The 22,007-nt window shown below is 46.3% G+C and overlaps 2 protein-coding genes across 7 annotated transcripts in view; both read right to left on the reverse strand.

Moving 5' to 3' along the window:
* The window catches only part of slc26a6.2 (solute carrier family 26 member 6, tandem duplicate 2), a 17,324-nt gene extending 9,406 nt beyond the window's left edge, over positions 1 to 7,918 (reverse strand). The window contains exons 1-9 of the mRNA XM_080015646.1: positions 7,823 to 7,918; positions 5,742 to 5,881; positions 4,477 to 4,587; positions 3,002 to 3,180; positions 2,581 to 2,745; positions 1,969 to 2,121; positions 1,413 to 1,495; positions 1,028 to 1,175; positions 792 to 905 (exon numbers count right to left, since the gene is read on the reverse strand). Of these exons, the coding sequence (XP_079871772.1) occupies positions 792 to 905; positions 1,028 to 1,175; positions 1,413 to 1,495; positions 1,969 to 2,121; positions 2,581 to 2,745; positions 3,002 to 3,180; positions 4,477 to 4,587; positions 5,742 to 5,881; positions 7,823 to 7,881 (1,152 nt within the window). The 5' untranslated portion in view covers positions 7,882 to 7,918. The remainder of the gene's footprint in view (positions 1 to 791; positions 906 to 1,027; positions 1,176 to 1,412; positions 1,496 to 1,968; positions 2,122 to 2,580; positions 2,746 to 3,001; positions 3,181 to 4,476; positions 4,588 to 5,741; positions 5,882 to 7,822) is intronic.
* Positions 7,919 to 10,521: 2,603 nt separating this feature from the next.
* The window catches only part of slc26a6.1 (solute carrier family 26 member 6, tandem duplicate 1), a 30,200-nt gene continuing 18,714 nt past the window's right edge, over positions 10,522 to 22,007 (reverse strand). For 2 of the 6 annotated variants that reach the window (XM_080015657.1, XM_080015655.1), the window contains 4 exons: positions 14,924 to 15,013; positions 14,023 to 14,166; positions 13,599 to 13,653; positions 10,522 to 13,496 (listed from right to left, as the gene is read on the reverse strand). In XM_080015657.1, coding sequence (XP_079871783.1) covers positions 13,333 to 13,496; positions 13,599 to 13,653; positions 14,023 to 14,166; positions 14,924 to 15,013 — 453 coding nt within the window. In that variant the 3' untranslated portion in view covers positions 10,522 to 13,332. The remainder of the gene's footprint in view (positions 13,497 to 13,598; positions 13,654 to 14,022; positions 14,167 to 14,923; positions 15,014 to 22,007) is intronic. The other 4 variants (XR_013844555.1, XR_013844556.1, XM_080015656.1 and 1 more) reach the window with 4 other exon arrangements.

The following is a 22,007-nucleotide window of genomic DNA, read 5'->3' on the forward strand; positions in this document are numbered from 1 at the left end:
CCTTTCCTCCCCCCACCCTTCTTCCCCTCATCCCCTTTCATCTCCTCTCCTCTCCCCTCGCTTCTCTCCTCCGCTCCTCGCCTGTCCTTCTCCATCCTCCTCTCCCCTTCTCCTCCTCTCCCTTCTCTCTCCCCCCTGCTTCTCCCCCTCCCCCCGACCCCTGTTAATATTCCCTCCTCTCCTCCGCTCTACCTTCCCACCCCTCCCCTCCTCCGCCCCTTCATTCGTATCCTTTTCTCCTTTAATCTCCTCTCCCTTCCCTTCTCTCCCTGCCTCCCTTCCTCTCCTCTTCCCCATCCTCCTCTCTCCCTCTCCCCCCATAATCTCTTCCCACCCCCTCTCTTTCTCCTCTCTCATTTCCCCCAAATTCTGCTTCTCCCCCCCATCAATTTTCATCTCCTCTCCTCCTCTCTCCCTTCCTCTCCCTATCTCCCTCTTTCCTCTCCATTTCCATCCTCTGAATGATCGTTCATGTCAGACTGAACCAGTTTACCTTTTCCCTGAATGTGTGTTTGTGTGGGCGCGGTGCTGATAATGGACTTTAAATCCATTCCCTCTTATCACAAAAACATTAACCATGATGACTTTTCAATCTCCTTAACCTTTTGGAGGAAGCCAGAGGAAATGTGCGGTGTCAGGAGTAAATGCCTCTTTGAGAGATGATGTATATTACTGTTTCACACAATAAAAACGTAGATACTGATGGATATCTTTTGCGGATATAAAGTGTCGTAAAAAAGTCCGGCCAAGGGATGTTGGTGTTTGAGAACAATCCGATGGGTCCTTCTCACCTGAGTCTTTCCTCCTGTGCTCTCCTGGACCATGGAGCGCGACATGGAGCAGCTGATGGCAAAACACTGGAACATCCCCCCGATGGAGTTGCTGAGACCCAGAGCTATCAGCTCCTAAACCAGGAGAGAGAGAAGCGTTTGAGGCAGGGTGGAGGGAAAGACCACTTAATACAACGAAACCCAAACAGGGCACCATCTTTATATTCAATCATTTATTCATCCATCCATTGTTCTACCTGGTTACTGTCCACCTTGTAGCCATATTTCAGAGCGAAGATGCGTCCCAGTGAGATGGCGATGCCGTAGCCAACCACAGAGAGCGCAAAGGCGTCGCCGATCACCTGGCCGAACAGCGAGGCTGCTGGGAGTGCGGGGGGCTGGAGACTGGGGAGCAGGGGGAGAGAGAGAGAGATAGAGAAAGCGAGAGGGAGAGAGTCTAAGGTTTGGAAGTAGGTTTATCTCATTCTGTTCAGAAGTCGTTAGGCCTCATTTATTCACATAACTCACTGTTGTGTGGACGTGCAGACATGTGTGTCTTTGTGTATGTGGGTTAATGTGCATGCGTGTGCATGTGTGTATGCATGTGTATGCGTGTGTGTGTGTGTGTGTGTGTGTTCTCACCCTGAAGGAATGAGTCCCACGACATCAATTCCATATTTATCTTCGAGATTAACCTGCCAGGAGATGACTGTAGCTATGATAATCTAGAGAGAGAGAGAGAGGAAAAATATGTGTCATGTAACAAACATGTAGATCCAATTTCAGTTTGAATGAAGTTTGTTTGTGATTTTGTGACTGGGAGTGAGTGTTTGGATGTTTTCAAGATATCCTTATGACGTGGGAGTCTGTTGTGTACAATATGTGTGTACAATATGTGTGTATGTGTGTGTGTGTGTGTGTGTGCGTGTCTGTACTGTGTGTGTACTGTGTCTGTGTGTGTGTGCACGTGTGTGTGTGCGTGTGCGCGTGTGTTGTGTGTGTGTGTGTGTGTGTGTGTGTGTGTGTGTGTGTGTGTGTGTGTGCACGTGTGTGTGTGCGTGTGCGCGTGTGCGCGTGTGTGTGTGTTTGTGTGTGTGTGTGTGTTTGTGTGTGTGTGTGTGTGTGTGTGTGTGTGTGTGTGTGTGTGTGTTTGTGTGTGTGTGTGTGTGTGTGTGTGTGTGTGTGCCCATCCACCCACAGCGATCAGCTCCACAGGAATGGGAACAGGAAGTCTTTTTCCCAGGAACGTGTTGAACTCCTTCGCGAGGATGAGACCGATGATGGCCACGATGCTGACCACCAGGGTGCCGATGTTAGTGTGTGGAAGCTGGTAGCACACCTCCACTACCGTCTGGATGGATGGATGGATGGAGGGAGAGAGATCAAGAGATGGAGGGACCAACGGACAGTTTTTGTTGGCATGTCAGAATGGCTAGAATGCATTATCCCAGTGGTATTTTCAGCTAAGAAATTCTCAGAGACCTGTTTTAACTTGTTGAAAAGGACCGTAATAGGTCCCATTTAATGCCATTTAATGTATGTGTCGGGGCTTATGCATAGGTAAGGTGTGTGTGTGTGTGCATGCATGTGTTTGTATTTTATGTGTGTATGTGTGTGTGTGTGTGTGTGTGTGTACACACGTGTTTCTGAGTGCATGTATATGTGTGTGTTTTGTTGGCATTCATAAGCATGTACACTTATGAATAGGTAAGCACGTTTCAATGCGCTCCTTATGTGTGTGCTTGTGTTTATCTCTTTGTGTGTGTGTGTGTGTGTGTGTGTGTGTGTGTGTGTGTGCTGCCGTTCTTACGTATATGAGAGAGAAGGGTCCGCTGAACCTCTTGGGGTTGATGCCGAAGGTGTACTTGAGCTGCGATACGATGACGTGGATTGCGGCTCCGGTGGTGTAGCCTCTGACCAGCGGGTCAGACAGGTAGGTGACCACGAAGCCGAAGCGGACCAGACCCAGCAGGATCTGTGGAGCAAAGCCATCACAGCTTTCAAGTATCCACGCGTGTGATCCAAGTGATCCAACCACCACAAGTAAGGTGCAACTGCAGCAATGATGAATGACCCTGCTCTACCGTGCATTTGACAAATAAAACACTTTTACTTTGAAATGCATTTAATACGGATCACTTTCAAGTTGACCATACATGCTTCATATAGTGAACAAGAAACAAAAGAATCTTGATCCCGACACCTGATTTCCGTAATGGATGCCATTTTACCTGAAATAAACCGGACATGAAGGTGACGGCCGTGGCGACACGGACTCTCTCTGCGTCCCGCGCTGCCACATCCACGATCATGCTGCCATTGGTGGCGTTCTCCCACGTCATGAAGTTGGAGTCAGGGGCCAAGCGCTCCGTCACCCCACCGATCATCACACTCATCACTGCATACGTACCTGAGGTCAATACGGAAGAGGGAAATACCACCAAGAGGGAATTCACGTGGAGTGAACAAGTTATCAACATTTTAAAGCCATTTTTAAAAAACGGTATCGAGTGGGCGGCTACAGGTTCCTCCACCCCGGTGTGTGGTATGTGAGAGTTGCTTGGATCAGCTCAAGATCAATAATTAAGGAATCACTCGTTCAAGGGGAAATAATCATTGAAAAATCACTGAGGAACCACTGTGATATTTCATTAAAGTTTCTTGTTCTTCAAAGGATCTCAAAATGTAATTATATTATTAATAGATAAATATCATAATATTTATCTATTATCCATCTGTTTAATGAAATAGAATGAAATATTACATCCCACTATATTTAATTGTAAATCACTTTGAACTGCTGCTGTGTATGAAATGTATAAATTTGTGTTGCCCAAAATAAATACACTAATTATGTGCTCATATCATCAAAAACAACTACACATATAATGTCAAGTCATATTATCACATATAATGCCATAAATATTTGTATTGCATCATATATTTTGGGACCTGATTTCACTGTAGTTCATGCTGTTCTGACTTACATCGGCATTTCTCCAACATACCTTGAATTTTTTTTCACTCCTTATCTGCTTGGCAATCAGCTCCGCACCCAAAACCACAGGTCTGGTTCAAACTAGATCTGAAGGTCGGAACCACGACAACTTTCTAAATGAGAGAACTTCTCTCTCCATGCCACCCATCCACTACTTTGTAATAGTATGCAGTACTGTCATATCAAGTATTCAGGGTGTCAAATTCTCATTGCTCCAGGAGAGAATGCAGCTGGATCTGCTTTCAGACATTTTCCTTTTGTACCAAATCAGGGATGAGAACACCTTGTTCTGACTGTTCTTTAAGTTCAACCGCTCTACACAGAGACACAGCGACGGAATAAACAACCTTTGTGTTTCGCTCATTTCCATACCTGTAACATGAGTTATTTTACCAGGTACAATATTTTAGCAGATATAGTATTTTACCAGACCTGAGATGAGTGTTTGCTGTCTGGATTCGGATTCGTGACCTGAGAAAGAATGAGGTTTCTCCCTCCAATCACAGTCAAAGTTCCCTTGAGCAAGGCACTGAAACCCGGCTTCTGCATTGCATTCCAGGCACGTCATCTTCTTATTCAAGGATTCAGCTCCACGGCACCATCACGTTATATGACATAATATGAGAGTAATAAACCTGACACGCTGGATAACAATCTTTGTCATCTCCATCAGGATATTGGTTTTAAGATAAGCGCTGAAACACAGACCCACTGAGATGTGTCTGGAGGTGCCGAAGATGAAGTAGACCAGAACGGGATAGAAGGACGAGTAGAGGCCGAAGACTGGAGGGACGGCGGCCAGCAGGGCGTAGGCCATTCCTGCACATTCCATTAGAGAACACATGGGAAGGTCATGGTGGGGTCATTCATTTCTCGCAACGTCACACAACTGTCATACAGTTCTCATTACTGCTGATGTCCTGACGATGGCTCACATTTTTAAGATGTTCTCCATCTACCATTTTCTTTTTTTTTAATACGGTCTCCATCTACCGTTTTCTTTTTTTTATATGCTCTCCATCTACCTTTTTATCTTTTTTTAATATGGTCTCCATCTACCTTTTTATTTTATTTTTTATATGGTCTCCATCCACCATTTTTTTTTTTTTTTATATGGTCTCAATCTACCTTTTTATCTTTTTTTTTATATGGTCTCCATCTACCTTTTTTTTATCTTTTTTTTAATATGGTCTCCATCTACCTTTTTTATCTTTTTTTTTATATGGTCTCCATCTACCGTTGGAGAAATTCTCCTGCATGGTTGGTGAGGTTAACTGCTGGCTACAAGAAAACAAAACTGAGAATATTAAAGATATTTATTCTGCAGAATAAAGAGAAACATTCAGTACTGCTCCAAAGCAGTGTTTTGACCAGTCTGGTCCTGCTTCTGACAAGGAAGGCTTTATACTGATGAGAGGTTGTGTACCTTTGGTCAGGTGTCATTTACAAGACAATGCCCCCTCAATCATCAATTGATCAAATCAAATCAATCATGAGAGCTGATACAATGGTATAACAGTCAGAATCAGGTCACAGATACAATCTGACATCATGCCATGAAACAAACACACAATGCTCTGTCAAGTTACCCTTATCTCCACTCAAGGTTGAGTGAGGATGAAATGTGATCTCGTCTTTACACTACAATATACACTGTAAGAAAGAGCAGTCTCTTCATATAAACTCTGAGAGACTCATTAAAACCCAGAGGCAATGTGTTTCAAAAGATAGCTAACATACACAATTGTCCTCTACAAACCAGGTAAGACATCATTCAAACCTACAGACCTCACACAGATGACGCAATTTGGATCTCTGGAAAGTGAGGTCCAAAAACACATCTGCAATTACCGCTTTTCGCCATAGGTATCGCCAAAAACAACTAAACAAAAATCTTCGAGATTGCCACCTTAATGTGAAGTTTGTCTATGTATTTGAAATGAACCCTGAGTGGATTCTGCCCCCCTCCTCACCCTGCGGCAGCTGCATGATCCCCACGCTGATGCCAGAGACCACATCCCCAACAGCGTTCTCTCTGAGCGAGTAGCGAGGCAGCCATGACAGGACAGGAAGACATTCCAGCATGCAACTCTTCGCCCTGGTACCAGAACACCTGAGGGACACACACACGCACACACACACATGCACACACACACACACGCGCACACACACACACACACACAAACACACACACACACACACACACACACACACACACACGCACACACACACACACACACACACACACACACACACACACACACACTCAAAGTAGGCCAGTGTGGTCGTGCATGTGTATAGAATTATAAGAGTAAATTAAAGCTGCAAGCAGCGGTGACCGAGTCCTCCACGTGAAAGTATCGATGGGACGCAAGTTTGAAGTGGATTCGATAAATAGCTTTGGAGGAGTTCTCAAAAGTACAAAGCATAAAAATGACCAAAAGTGACAAAAAGTCACGAAAACAGTACCTTTTTTGAACATGAAATTCAACTCTTTGCCACGCCCACACCACATGACGAAAACAAAATCCTTTAACAACTTTCACTCATGAAGATGTCTTGTAGACACTGGCCAAGTTTGAAGTCGATCTGAAAAATCGTCTAGGAGGAGTTTACGCAAGTACAAAGCATGAGAATGACCAAAAAGTGACCAAAATGACACCTTTAATTAAATATGGCCAACTTCCTGTTGTGTTTAGGCCATGGCGCCGATATAATTTTTTTTAAGTCTAGTGATGTTACATATGTGTACCGAATTTAGAGTTTTCGTGAAAACAAAGTGAATAAGTTAGAATTTTTTAAATTTCTAGGGGGTCGCTAGCGAGCCATTTTGCCACGCCCATGCTTGGGACCCACAGAATATCAGATGCCTCAGGACTGACAAGGGTGCAAAGTTTGGTGAGGTGTCGAGTACCTTAAGACCCCCAAAAAGCAGATTCATAAAGGCTGAAGAATCTAAAGAAGAAGAATAAACGGAGCAATAACGATAGGGTCTGTGGGCTCGGACCCTAATGAGAGTGAGAAAAACAGAATGGAATATGGATCTTCCTTCAAGTCACTCCCTCTCTTAAAGGTTATATTGTTCGGCTTCGATTCTCGCTCTATCATAAAAATTAAATAAGGTCTTAACCACTGACTTAAAATGAGGGGGAGAGTGAGGAGAATAAAGTGATTGTCTGCTATGAGAGCCGACAAGTTAAACTGGTTGCGATAGATGTTCCTATCCGAGCCGACTTTGCTGCTAGTATTTCTGCAGAGATTGCATTGCAATTTCAAGAGTCTTGATCCGTGCAGCCCTTTTAACATTTGTGGTGTGAGGATGGTGTGGGTTGAGCAGCCACACCTGACCTGGCTCTAGGTGATGAGGATCAGGGTGGCTGCATACCTGTTGCTTGTTGATTGGTCTAACGAGCAGCAGGTTAAAACCACCATCCCCACATACACTCAGGATAGGAGCCCTGTCATGACATGTTCTATCTGCTCCTGGCTTGTTCCACCTAGCCTCATCTCTACAATAAACTGGTCTCTATATCCCGCACCGGGAGCCTGTGTGACTAAGTTGGTTGAGCAATTAATTTTTGCAACTTCAATTATTTTCCCTGTCGCGCCTCACTGAGAATTCTCCGATGTATAAAAAACAGAGGTATTGAACTTGTGCATATCATATCCAACAGGTCCCTGAAATCCTTTTCATTCCTGTGATCAGACCGATACTAAAGGATAGGTTTGCTGTTTTTCAACCCAGGCCTTGTTAGAATGTTAGATCCCATCTCTCTGAACACTTAACCGAGAAACTGAGAAACTTATTGCGCGTCGAGGTATGAAGTTTCCCAAGCGCAAAGCAAGGTTTTGCAAATAAACAGTTATGGGAGCTGACGTTTGTCAAGGCCTGAATTGAAAAGGGTCGAACCTGTCCTTTGATTGGTGAATGTGGGTTACCCGCCCTGCTCCTCGGGCTGCGGAACAATCACACATGTCTAGAGCCGCTGTCCTATTGTTTGGCTCTTTTAAAACATCTTACAATAAAAGTCCCCGCAGCCATAGATTTTCTTACCTCAATGACTGCTTGACTTTCTCAGGCAGAGATGTCTTGTTCTCTGACTTTTGTGCCATCTCCTCCACCTCTCCTTCATCCAGGACGTCCCTGTGGATGTTGTAGCCCGCTCTCCACCTCTCGGTCATGGCTGAAGATTTGGAGAGCGCTGGGGTGGGGGAAGTGGTAAACGATGTCGGCAGTGCGTGTTTCAAAATCAGTGTATTTGGAGAACTGAAACCCTAGCCAATGTTTAAATGGAGATTTGAACCTTTACCAACCCCACAATCATCTCAATTACAGAAAAATCACTCGTTCCGATTTCTCTGTATTTGCCTTCTAAGGGTTGCAGAGCTTCATTTATCAGATGATCAAAAAGTAAAAACAATACTTTTTCGTTTTTGCAAGAAAACCTGATCTGTCTGGTTGGGAAATGTTCTGTTCATACCACTTGCACAATTCCAAAAGAACGAAACGTTTTCATCAAGGGCAAATCCACATTTAACTCTTTCCGAACAACATTTTGAAATCATTTGATTTCGCAAGCGGTAAGGGGGGTAGAGGCAGTAATTCAATTACCTTCTTTTACGAAACTGGACCCGCTGAACGCTGGGCGCTGCTGGAAAATGAAAAGCGCTGACGTTCCGCTCGGCTGTCGCTCGCGAGTGGGAATCGGACAGTCAAAACATCCACCCAGATAACGAGCTTCTGTTTTTCACACAGTGGAATGCCTTGGCGTTCTTGCGTCCTCCTCCAATGCAGATAAAGGGATTTCCACCGCAAACTGTCCTCCCCTCAGATGGGCCTCAATAACTCCAATTTTACCACCCTAATGGACAAAAAGAACGTCCTCCAGTCCAGTCAGGGGGTCACTTGCTGCACATCGCACCATCCGAGGAGCTGATCCTTGGGCTTCCAAACCTCGAACCCCTTGTTTACTTTACATACAGGTTCTTCTCAGCGATGCCGTCAAATGCAAAATACCAAGTGTTGCTGATCGTCACGCAGCGAACCCCAGGCTGTTCAGCCTGCCAGATGATAACCAGTTCTCCCGTGACTCGGCACAAAACGGTGACGTGAGCGCGGTGGGAATTCCTTCTCTTTCGGCAGAGGGACACCAAACGTCCCTTTAATAATTCCGGCCCTCCTCGAGTCACCCTTCTCTCTCCAAACTGTCCCCTGCCAACGACTGTGGGACGGTGTGTTCGCTGCTTGCTCCTCTGCCTGGAGTTCTGGAAGTCCTTGAGGGCCAGGTAGCGGGACGGGTAGAGGGCAAAGTTCAGGGTGTATTGGATGGGTTCTGTAGCCACGCTGAGAGAGATCAGTGGTGATGAGGAAGTCGAGGAATATTTTTTGGTTCAGGTGTTGTTTAACGTCTTTTATGAGAGGAAAGTATTACATGAATTTGAATGTCAAACGAAGCAAATGTCTGTATTGAAGTGTATATCCATGAAAAATCACAGTCAAACAATACAGAAAGATCGACTTATAAAAACAGATGCAGGCAATTGGATGCATTAGCAATAATACAAAGAGGATGCCAGGTAAGGATGCTTCTGGATATGCACTGACAGACAGACAGACGGACGGAGAACTTGTCTGCTACATAAAGGGACATTACAGACAAATGGAGTAAAGAGACGGAAAGACTTGAATAGGAACTGCCCCTAACTGCCCTTATCTCTATTTGATTAGATGAATGAGTCAGTTGGACCCAGTCAGGGTCATTTCTCTGATATTCTGCGTACTCATCAGAGACTCTGTAACTGATACGAGAACCGTTGCTGACCGAACCAATCAGATCAGTGGGTGGGACATGTTTGCTCAAGAGGTGGGCCATATTTTGCGTGTTTGCTTATTTCTTCATATCAATTAATTCGAATCATTAATTTATGAATGCCAGCTAAAGCAATAAAGGCCTCTAGTCTTAGTTTTGTTAGTTTTAGTTTTGTTGTTTGCAAACCAAAACCAAAAACAAATCAATTTATCAGAAGTGGAAAAGAGAGTGGATGAGAGAGCGTGGTCGTCCAGCGGAGCCCGGGGTGAACCCGGATGTTGAAAAAACAATGTTGCAGTTTCAAATGGAATTCTGGGAACCCACTCTCAACCCGCCCAATGTAGATGATCTGATGGATAAGTGACGTCGTTCACAGGAGTCCGTGGCAACGGGCCTTTCAAAACCATACAACTGGCTTATTACGCCATGTCAGGAGGGTTTGACCTTTGACCTTTAGCCTCTGGTTCACTTCTACCATGTCCAACACACATGGCTGCTTTCAAACAGACTGTTATTTATGAGGCCAATAAGGCGCAGCATACAATTAGGGCGATAAAAATGTCTTTAATTAGTGTGGTAAAATATTAAACATTTACAACAAAGTTATATACAACTTATATAAAACTTACCATGTCTGTATTTGTCTCTCATAACCTTTTAGAATTAAACATAGAAAGGTTAAACTCCTTTTTCCATGCATTCATAGTTTACATTTTATACTCAAGCCATTCTTCCCACCTTTTGGGACACGCAACTACATGAAACATATCTACAAAGGGTAACCCTAACCCTAGAATACTGTGGAGGAAAAATGACTACGACTGTATAATCATATCAAGCTTGAAAGCAGATGTCTGTTTTGGCCTTTTAACTACAATTGTGTTGTTGCTATGGCACCAGATGTTCCAGGAGATAGAAGGCTTGGACTTGTCTTTTCAGTCCAAGGAACCATTTGACCGTTATCTGTCCTCAGATAACTTGGCTTGACTCCAGAGGGTCGTTGATGTGTGATGTCTTTTCTCTCCGTATGTCAATTCCTAATTAGTAGAATGTCTTGCTGAACCCTAAAAGACAGCACTGTGGACACTTCCTCTGGCGCCTTCTCTTCCAGCTCAATAAAGTTATTATTACTTGAATTCTTTCTGAGTTCGGAGGTTCATTTATTAAAGTATTAAATGTGAATTTCCGCCACACCACTATTTTGTCTTTCCCAAGGTTGGCTACGACATGGCATGGTAAGCAGGTTGTCAGCAGGAAGTGTCACAACTTCCTGTTTCTAGTCTCGGACGTACTGGAGCCCAAAGAGCAGATTTGCACGAGTGCAAAAGAGTCCATAAAACTGAAAAACATGATAAAATGCAGTTTGCGACCAATTATTTTTTGTGTGTAAGAAGAAGAAACAATCTTTATTTGTCACACAACACTACAACACATGCTTTGGATGGTGGCCGGTGAAATGGTTCCTCTGCATTCAAACCATCCTGGCTTGTCCTTCCTCCGGGGCCACAGCCAGGAGCAGTGGGCAGCGTACGTGGACGCGCCCGAGGACCAGGTGATGAGTGTCCATCGCTGGTCAGACGATGACGTGTGCATGTTTTTGAGGGGGGTCCTTACTGACATGTAGGAAACCCCATGTGAGCACGGGGAGAACATGCAAACTCCACACAGAAAGGCTCCTATTTGGGACAGCGCCCCAGGCGGGAATTGTACCCAGGACCTTCTTGCTGTGAGGCAGCAGTGCAATGCACTGCGCCACCGTGTAACATATAAAGACTGACAATATTATGACACACATTAAAACTAAAACACACACACACACACACACACACATATATATATATATATATATATATATATAAAATTCATATATATGTTTTTAAAAGAGGATACCACCCATTCTCAGCCTTGAGCAAATTTGACATGACCGAAACCACACCCCCCCCCATAGAACCAACTCCTAAACTTCTCTCTCTTCTCTGAGAACGGGGCCATCAAAAATGTAGAGCAGCCGATATTGCTGTGACTCAGGTCCAACGCAGACTTGTCAAAAAAGGCGTGACCGTTGAAGTTCATATTCGGCTGAGATGAGCCTGAGGCGATTCAATCATGCTGCTGTCGCCATCCAAAACCAACATGGGAACTGTGCCTTTATCCGCTGCAGAACCAGTCATTCTGGTCCTTTCAACGGTGCAAAGACACACACTGTGAAACCAACAAGAGGATTATTATTGTTTTTTCATACTTTCATGTCATTCTTTGTAATTTTATGTGCACGTTTTAAGAACATTTCCAGTGGATGCTGCAGCAGTCGATACGACACTTACAGATTTAAAAATGCAGCCCCAGTGACCTAACAGATGAGGCACTGACCTCCGAAGACCGTGGTTGTGGGTTGAGGTTGTGAGGATCGAACCATTCTCTACTAGAGTTTTGGGGGGGGGGGCAATTAAACAGAGTTAACCAGTCCCACGATCACAAAACACGTTTATTCACAAAATCCATCGCTTTTTCCAAAGAGCCACACTTATTTTATTCTCTATTCTCTCTCTTTCTATTATCACACCCGATTGTTAGGCCCACGGCCTCCCAGCACCACTAAATGCCGCTCTTGACCCATCCTCGGCTCCTCCCTTTTCACACAACTGGGATCAATTACCTTCATCACCCACACAGTATTTATTCTCCAGCTCCCCAGTCACTCATGGCCAGAGCGTCTACTAGCTTGCCCAAGTTGTACTGCTACTGGCCTAGTTCCGAGTTCCGAGTTCCTAGTCCTTGTTCCAAGTTCCTAGTTTATGTCTCCTTGTTTCGTCTTCCCCTAACCTGCTTGTCTCCTCTTGTCGACCAAGTCTGTCCGTCCCTCTCCATCCAGCCCGGGTTCCCCGTCTCTTGACCCGGATGCTGGTCCCCTCCTTCCTGGTCATTATCCCTGCCCTGCCCTGCTCCATCCCTACCTGACCGGGTCCCCCCGGCCATCTCCACCATGTGGTCTAATAAACATCCTTCGTCTGATTCCCGTCTCTCTGTATCGTGTGTTTGGGTCCCTCCTAGCTACGGTCGTAACAGTAGGGTCTGGCCAAAAAACATGGACCCAGCCGACACAGAGGGGCATGCTCAATTTGTTTGTCTTTGGGTACCTTGATGACATCCTGATCTTTTCCCAATCCCTCTCCGACCACGTGAGACACGTACGCCTGGTGCTGCAGCGGCTCCTGGAGAACCGTCTGTTCGTCAAGGCCGAGAAGTGTGTCTTTCATGTTCTGTCCGTTTCCTAGGATTCATCATTGGCCGAGGGAGGCTGGGGATGGACCCCAAAAAGGTGGCCACCGTGATGGAGTGGCCAACCCCAAACAATAGGAAGCAACTCCAGCTCCCCAGTCACTCATGGCCAGACCGTCAACTAGCTTACCCAAGTTGTACTGCTACTGGCCTAGTTCCTAGCTCCTAGTCCTTGTTCCAAGTTCCTAGTTTATGTCTTCTTGTTTCGTCTTCCCCTAACCTGCTTGCCCCCCATGTCGACCAAGTCTGTCCGTCCCTCTCCATCCAGCCCGGGTTCCCCGTCTCTCCACCCGAATCCTGGACCCCTCCTTCCCTGTCATCATCATCCCTGCCCTGCCCTGCTCCATCCCTACCTGAGCGGGTCCCCCCAGCCATCTCCACCGTGTAGTCTAATAAACATCCTTTGTCTGCCTCCCATCTCTCTGTGTCGTGCGTTTGGGTCTCTCCTAGCTCCGGTCGTAACACCGATAGTGGTTCAGCTGCAGTTGGTTGTCGTTAGCCGTCTGGCTGTTCCCACCTCGGGCGTGGCAGCGGCGTCGAGGGCGTGCAGGACGGCATGGTGCACTGAGGGGAAGACACTCTTCTTGGGCAGGGAGTCTGGAACGCAGCCCTGGAAGAGGAGCTGAGACAGGACCCTCTCTGGAGGGAAACACAATAATGCAATTATTCAAATAAAGGCAGACAGACAGACAGGCAGATATACTGATAGATTACAGGGTTTAGGAGGTTTGGTATAAATACCTGAGCAGGCTGACAGAAACACACCAATACCCTGGACCCCCAACTCATCTATCAACTGGAAGAGACACACACACACACACACACACACACACACACACACACACACACACACACACACACACACACACAATGACTAACCCAAATCAAAGCATACATCATGGAATTTAAGTGATCCCCTATTCATATTTCCATGGCAACCAAGGCATTGATAATTTTCTATCATAGTCAGAATGACCTAAGTGGAAGTGTGATGGACGCTCCCACGCCAACACAGTTCATAATAACCCGCCATAAAATATTTTCCTTATGTTTTATTGTCATTATGATGATTATTATTGTTACCCCTGCTGGGAAGGACAATATCATTTAGATTTTATATTTAATTATGTAATATAAAATTATTTGGATTTTGGACTCCTCCCACCTGGGACAGAGCCATCATGGCCTCAGAGTCCAGGAAGTTGACGGAGCTCATTTCTAGAACCAGACAGTGTGAGGAAGAGGAGGCGGAGGACGAGGAGGATGTGGATGGGGCGGCTGGGTTCTCCTTCAGACCACGACTCACTTTCTGGATGCAGGGTGAAATATGAATTTAGAACGGAAAACGATTGTGCATGTTGTGAGCGCGCATGTGTCTGTGTGTGTGTGTGTGTATGTGGGTGTGTCTGTGTGTGTGTGTGTGTGTGTGTGTGTGGGTGTGTCTGTGTGTGTGTGTGTATGTGGGTGTGTCTGTGTGTGTGTTTGTATGTGGGTGTGTCTGTGTGTGTGTGTGTGTGTGTGTGTGTGTGTGTGTGTGTGTGTGTGGGTGTGTAGGTGTGTGTGTGTGTGTGTGTGGGTGTGTGGGTGTGTCTGTGTGGGTGTGTCTGTGTGTGTTGTATGTGTGTCTACGAGTTGAGTAAAGTCAAAATTGGCTTTAAATGTATTATCAGAGATTAAAAACATTTCATTACTTTTAATAATTGATTAGACACAGACTCCATCAAGGTTTGGAGGTAAGTGATAATGATGCACTACTTATGTTATTATATTATTTAATACTGTAAATATAATATACTAACTATATACTAACTATACTAACTGTAAACCACTTATAGATCAAATAATTAGATCAAGTTGAGTGTTTATATCACTTCCTAAACTACAAAAATATTTCTACATAACAAATATAGGATTTTGTTATTTGGTCCAGGCAGAGAAGTCGCTGAACTTTCACTTTGGAACCAGTAGGTTAAGTTGTATTGTGGACCTGTAGACGTGGTTATGTTCAGTTGGTATGGGAATGTCTCGTGTGGTTTGTGTTTTTCCATGTGTGCACGTGTGTGTACCTCTCTTATCTCTGTGAAAACCAGATCAGAGTTGGCAAAGTAAATTGGGGAGGAGCAGGAGAGAACCGTGACCCCAGGAATGTGGAGGACCTTGTGATGACAGAACACAGATTAGGAGACCATGAAGTCTTCTGGATAGAAATGACTGTGTATTCCTGGCTAAATACAAAAAATGTTGTTTAAGTGTCAAGCAGGGGCGGACTTTTTCACCACTTTTAAATGAAAAGGCCCCCAACCACCGCGACATCCCCGAACAATGTTTTTTTTTATGAGCCAAACGAGTTCTGCATGGCTGCATTTGACTCTCCGTTTTCGAATGAAACAACAAGAGCCCCCCGCCCCCCTGCGCTTTGGTCGGCTCCTCCATAATAAAAAGGTTGGGAACCATGCTATAAAGTAAGTCAGAAGTTACTAAAATCAATGATTTGCTTTTCAGAGGGGGGCCCTGTTGTAGCACTTTGAAACGAGCCCCAAAAGCATCAGATCCGCCACTGCTGTCAAGGCAGGTTCCTGTGCATCATCCTTCCCAACGTTGAGGATGCTATAAACAGGTGATGCAACTAAGTGCACATGGCTTTCCTGAAGGGACGAATGGAGCTTTTGGTGGACAGCTGCTTCATCAGAATGTGAAACAAGTGTGTAACTCAGCTGAGAGTTGGGTGCGTTTGGTATGGGAACATTTGGCAGATATTGGGGAGGGAAAGGAGAGAGGGCAGTTCAAAGCAGGAATGGAATTTCAAAGCAGCTGTTTGAGTTGAGGATTTATTTTGGTTTTGGTTTTTAGTATGACAGTGTGGTGACTGCTAGTACTGCTCTCATTGACGTTTCATGAGAATTATTACTTCCCAGATGTAGTGTTAAATCACTTATTTTGTTTATGCAACAAAAGCCGTCACGAGTATGTTTTATATAATAAGAAGTATAAAGGGGGCAGTGGCTCAGGAGGTAGAGCGGGTCATCTAGTCACTGGAAGATTACTGGTTCGATCCCCTGCTCCTCCTGGTAGCATGCTGATGTGTCCTTTAGCAAGACACTTAACCCCCTAACTGCTGCCCAGGCACCGCTACATGGCGCCCACTGCTCCTAGATACATCAGTTACTAGGTGGGTGAAATGCATTTTGTTGCCTTTGTACTTGTACTCTGTGCAATGACAGTTAGTTGAATCTAATCTAATAGCGAGATGAAATGGATGGATGAATGGATAAAAAAGGCAGTGAGATGAACTTTACTGATAACTAACTAAAACAAGGAAACATATATATTGAATAGGGAGTGAAATTATGATTGACAAAAAAAAACTTTTTAAATAATAATTTAATTTAATGATTAAAAGTATGAAATAATAATAATAATTATATATAATTAATTTATACCGCTGGACAGCGGTACCAGACCACCCACAACCAGCAAGTGCCCTTACCAAGCCCTTCGATCCAGAAGAACTTGAAGCAGCACTGTGCTCGCTGAAACCCGGGAAAGCAGCAGGAATTGATGATGTACTGGCGGAAATGATACAGCACCTGGGACCTAAAGCAAAGACCTGGCTCCTAGAAATGCTGAACTCATGCATCGCAAAGAAAACCATCCCACTCGTTTGGAGAAAAGCCAAGACTGTCGCTATCCCCAAACCCGGAAAGGACCCATAATCAGCAAAAAGCTACAGACCGATTTCCCTCCTCTGCATAACCTACAAGCTCTATGAGAGGCTTTTACTCCAACGCCTAACACCACTTATAGACTCCAAGCTCACTAAAGATCAAGCCGGTTTCCGTCCTGGCCGCTCCTGTGCTGGGCAGCTACTGAACCTCACCCAACACATTGAGGATGGTTTTGAGTGCAAACTCATCACCGGAGCAGCTTTCATAGACCTCGTCGTTGCCTATGACACTGTCCAGCACCGCGCCATGAGCAGGAAACTTTTGGACATGACTGGCGACCTCGACCTCTGCCAAGTCATAAAAAAACTCTTCCATAGCTCCAGAGCTTCCATAAAATCAAACCCATCCTGGAAAGTGCCCTCCAAGAGATGTCCACCATTACAATAATAACCACTTGAAACCCAACCCATCAAAAACCCAGCTATGCAGTTTCCATCTGAAAAACAGAGACGCAGGAAAAGAACTGAGCATCTCATGGGATGGCCACAAACTCTTGAACCATCCCCATCCTGTGTACCTTGGAGTCACACTCGACAGGACACTCTATTTCAAAACCCACCTTCAGAACACCAAAACCAAGGTCAACACTGATCCACCAACCATCCGTGCAACGGCCCTAGCCCTGTGCTTCTCCACAGCTGAGTATGCATGTTCAAGCTGGAGCCGCTCCCACCGCACCAAACTGGTGGACACGGCCCTCAACGACACCTGCCGCATCATCACGGGCTGCATTAAGACAACGCCAGTCCCGTGCCTCTATGCACTAGCCGGCATTGCCCCCCCCCCACATCAGACGGTCCACCGTCACCCAAGATGAGCGGAGAGTACAGGAGTCTGACATGAGGCACCCCCTGTACGGACATACAGCACCCCCATCCAGACTGAAATCCAGAGCCAGTTTCCTGCATACAGTCCCCCGTCTCCAGCCCACCAAAGAAACGGCACAGACCAACATCTGGAGTGTTGAATGTTACCAACTCACACCTGAGCCCAAGAATGGATGGAGAGAGGAATAACACCAACTGAATGCCTCGCCAGCGGACACAACCTCCCATGGCCGACCTGGAAGACCCTCAACAGACTACGGGTGGAGCAGGGGAGGTGCAAAGCACTGTTGAAAATATGGAACTACCACACAGATGACACGTGTGGCTGTGGAGCAGTACAGACAATGTCCCACCTGCTGGAATGTGACGATGCCCCCCAGTGCAGCCCCCGGGACCTGGCTAAACCGAGCTCTAGTGCTGAGGTTGCTGTGTAGTGTATCACTGCTCGTATTGTAGTATTGCAACTTGGACTACTGGTTTTACTCTGCACATTTCACTGCTATTTGCTGATCTGCCAACAAGCTTGTGTTCCAGACACACCCCCTATTCAGGTAAGTCCTCTCTTATGTGGGCGTGCTCTTAGCCAGGTGCAACCCTAATCACATGAGCAGCTGTATTCTATCATCTATTTATGGTCCTGCCCTTGAAGCGTTAGCTTCAAGCGTTGGCCCATTTGTAGTCGCTCTTGTGTGAAGACGCTCTGTGTAAAGACGCACGTCTACCTCTGCACGTCAAATAGAAGTGCATTACTGACTAAATCTGTTTTATTGTTGTCGTTTGTTGTTGTCCTTTTGCTGTTGTTTTTCTTGTTATTATTGCTGGTTCAGTCTTATTTGGCACTTACTTTGTCCTAGCTGGTTCAGGGTAGTACCGTCATATCTGCTGCTAATTGCTCAGCCATCAGCAAGGGTGTGAGCCAAGCAACTCCCTCTAATCAGTAAACCCTTTGTCTAACTTTCTGGGCGTGTCCTCCTTCCGCTGAACAGGGATAAATACCCTTCACTACAAACTGAACTCTGAGTCGAGCTCTAGTGCTGAGGTTGCTGTGTAGTGTATCACTGCTCGTATTGTAGTATTGCAACTTGGACTACTGGTTTGACTCTGCACATTTCACTGCTATTTGCTGATCTGCCAACAAGCTTGTGTTCCAGACACACCCCCTATTCAGGTAAGTCCTCTCTTATGTGGGCGTGCGCTTAGCCAGGTGCAACCCTAATCACATGAGCAGCTGTATTCTATCATCTATTTATGGTCCTGCCCTTGAAGCGTTAGCTTCAAGCGTTGGCCCATTTGTAGTCGCTCTCGTGTGAAGACGCACGTCTACCTCTGCATGTCAACCGAAGCAAGGACACCGAACAAGGCAAACCCGCCTTCTTTTTCTCACTCCATACAAAATGTGCTACTACCGCATCCCCACAACTTCAAGGTCACCCAGAAAGCCTCATTATACCATACGCCGATGCAATCCGGGTAACCTCAGGTCTCTGCAGCAAACATCTTCTGCAAAGACCTCCTTCTCTGTTGGCTTGTGGAATTGTCGATCTGCAGTTAACAAGGCAGACTTCATTTCTGGTCATGCCAACCAACTCTCCTTGGAGCTCCTTGCTCTCACTGAGACATGGATTAAACCAGAAGATAGCGCAACCCCGGCTGCACTCTCCACTAACTACTCATTCTCCCACACATCCAGACCATCTGGCCGGGGTGGCGGGACTGGCCTGCTAATTTCCAACACATGGAAATTTAATCCACTGTTGCCTTTAAACAACTTTGCCTCCTTTGAATATCACGCTGTCTTGGTGACTGCTCCGGTGAAAGCCTATGTGGTCGTCATCTACCGTCCACCAGGACAACTAGGTGACTTCCTACATGAGCTTGACACCCTGCTGTCATCAATTCCTGAGCATGAGTGTCCCATGCTCGTCCTCGGAGACATGAACATCCACTTGGACAGTGCGAGCTCGGCTGACTTCCTGTCTTTGGTTCGCTCATTCGACCTAAGACAGGTCCCGACTCCACCGACTCACAAGGCTGGCAAAGAGCTTGATCTCATTTTTTCTCGGAGCTGCACCACGGACAACCTAAGGGTCACTCCTCTTCATCTCTCTGACCACTTCTTCATCCACTTCAATGTCCAGCTACCAAAACAACCCCCCACCTCCCCACCCATGGTTACTATCCGCCACAATCTCCGCAACCTGTCTCCCACCCACTTCTCCTCTGTGCTCTCCTCTTCTCTTCCACCCCACGGCACTTTCTCCTCTCTGCAGGTAAATGATGCCACTGACTCTCTCTGCTCCACCTTGAGCTCATGTCTGGATAGCCTGTGTCCACTATCCACCAGACCTGCTCGATCAACCCAGTCGCACCCTTGGCTGACTGACACCCTCCGGACAACGCGCACTGACCTCAGAGCAGCCGAGAGGAAATGGCACAAATCCAAAACAATTGAGGATCTTGCAAGCTACCAGACACTGCTGTCCTCCTTCTCTTCCAGCATCACTGCTGCCAAGAAGGCCTTCTTCAACGATAGGATCAACGGTGCCACAGACACACGTAAGTTATTCTCCACCTTCAAGTCTCTGCTTTACCCTCCACCACCTCCCCCAGCTACTAACCTCACTGCTGACTGCCTTGCCTCCTTTTTTACTAACAAAGTGGCAGCCATCAGCAGCCAATTCACTAAACAACTTACTCACAACCTGTCTTCTCCAGCCCTAGGCTCATCGTTCCCTGGTTTCACCCACCTCGCTGAAAGTGAGGTATCTAAACTACTAACATGTAGCCGTCCTACTACCTGTCCGCTAGATCCGATCCCATCTAACCTCCTTCAAGCCATATCACCGACTATCACCCCGGCAATCACACATATGATTAATTCTTCCCTAACTTCCGGCACTTTACCTTCCGCTTTCAAAGCGGCTCGGGTCGCACCAAGGCTCGGTGCTAGGACCCCTCCTCTTTGCCATATACACCACCTCACTGGGCCCGATCATCCGCTCACATGGCTTTTCATATCACTGCTATGCGGATGATACTCAACTCTATCTGTCCTTCCCGCCCGACGACCCTACTGTCTCGACACGGATCTCGGATTGTCTCGCTGACATATCCACATGGATGAAGGATTATCGTCTTCAACTAAATCTGGCTAAAACGGAACTGCTGGTCTTCCAGGCCAAACAAGGTATTTATCACAACATTGATATTAAAATCGACTCTCTATCTCTTGTTCCTACCAAGGCTGCAAGGAATCTTGGTGTCATTATTGATGACCAACTGACATTCTCGGACCATGTTGCCGCCGTCTCCCGGTCCTGCCGCTTCGCACTACTCAACATCCGAAAAGTCAGGCCGTACCTGACCCAATATGCCACTCAACTGCTGGTACAAACCTTGGTGATGTCCCGTCTCGACTACTGCAACGCCCTCTTAACAGGCTTGCCGGCCTGTGCGGTGAAGCCACTACAGATGATAAAGAATGCGGCGGCGCGACTGGTGTTCAACCAGCCAAAGAGGGCACATGTCACTCCGCTGCTCATCGAGCTCCACTGGTTACCTGTAGCCGCCCGCATCAAGTTCAAGTCTCTCATGCTGGCCTACAGAGTGATTGCTGGGAACGCTCCCGCCTACTTAAATGCTCTTGTAAGAGCACATGTTGCCCCCCGGATGCCCCCCTAACCTACAATTACTTAGCACTACCTAGCAGTATTTATTGTTACACTAATGTTGTTGTTACACTAATCTTTGTCGCAATGTAGCTTGAATGTTATTCTCCCTTGTAAGTCGCTTTGGATAAAAGCGTCTGCTAAATGACTAAATGTAAATGTAAATTTAAACCAACTCCATCAGCTGTGTCCTGCGCCAGATACTGGCAGAATGACATCTAAAATTGCAAAGGACTCGAAGAAGAAGATAATTCATTTAATAAAAAATCCTTGATGATCAATAGTGTGATTGTCCATCCATCCATCCATTTTCCTCCGCTTCCTCCGAGCGAGGAGCTCCAGGCCCCCTTCTCCCCGGCAACGTTTTCCAGTTCCTCCTGGGGGACCCGAGGCGTTCCCAGGCCAGCTGGGATATGTAATCCCTCCAGTGGGTTCAGGGTCTTCCCCGTGGTCTCCTACCAGTTGGACGTGCCTGGAAAACCTCTAAAGAAAGGCGCCCCTCGAGGCATCCTGATCAGATGCCCGAACCACCTCAACTGGCTGCTTTCGTCGCAAAGGAGCAGCGGCTCTACTCCGAGCTCCCTTCGGATGTCCAAGCTCCTCACCCTATCTCTAAGGCTAAGCCCAGCCACCCTAGGGAGGAAACTCATTTCGGCCGCTTGTATTCACGATCTCGTTCTTTCGGTCACTACCCAAAGCTCATGACCATAGGTGAGGGTTGGGACGTAGATTGACTGGTAAATTGAGAGCTTTGCCTTTTGGCTCAGCTCCCTCTTCACCACAACGGTCCGGTACAACGCCCACATCACTGCTGACGCCGCACTGATCCGCCTGTCCATCTCACGCTCCATTTTCACCTCACTTGTGAACAAGATCCGAGATAATTGAACTCCTTCAATTGAGGTAGCAACTCGCTCCCGACCAGGAGGG

The sequence above is a fragment of the Zeus faber genome (genome assembly GCF_960531495.2).
Source record: "Zeus faber genome assembly, chromosome: 15".
Lineage (NCBI taxonomy): Eukaryota > Metazoa > Chordata > Actinopteri > Zeiformes > Zeidae > Zeus > Zeus faber.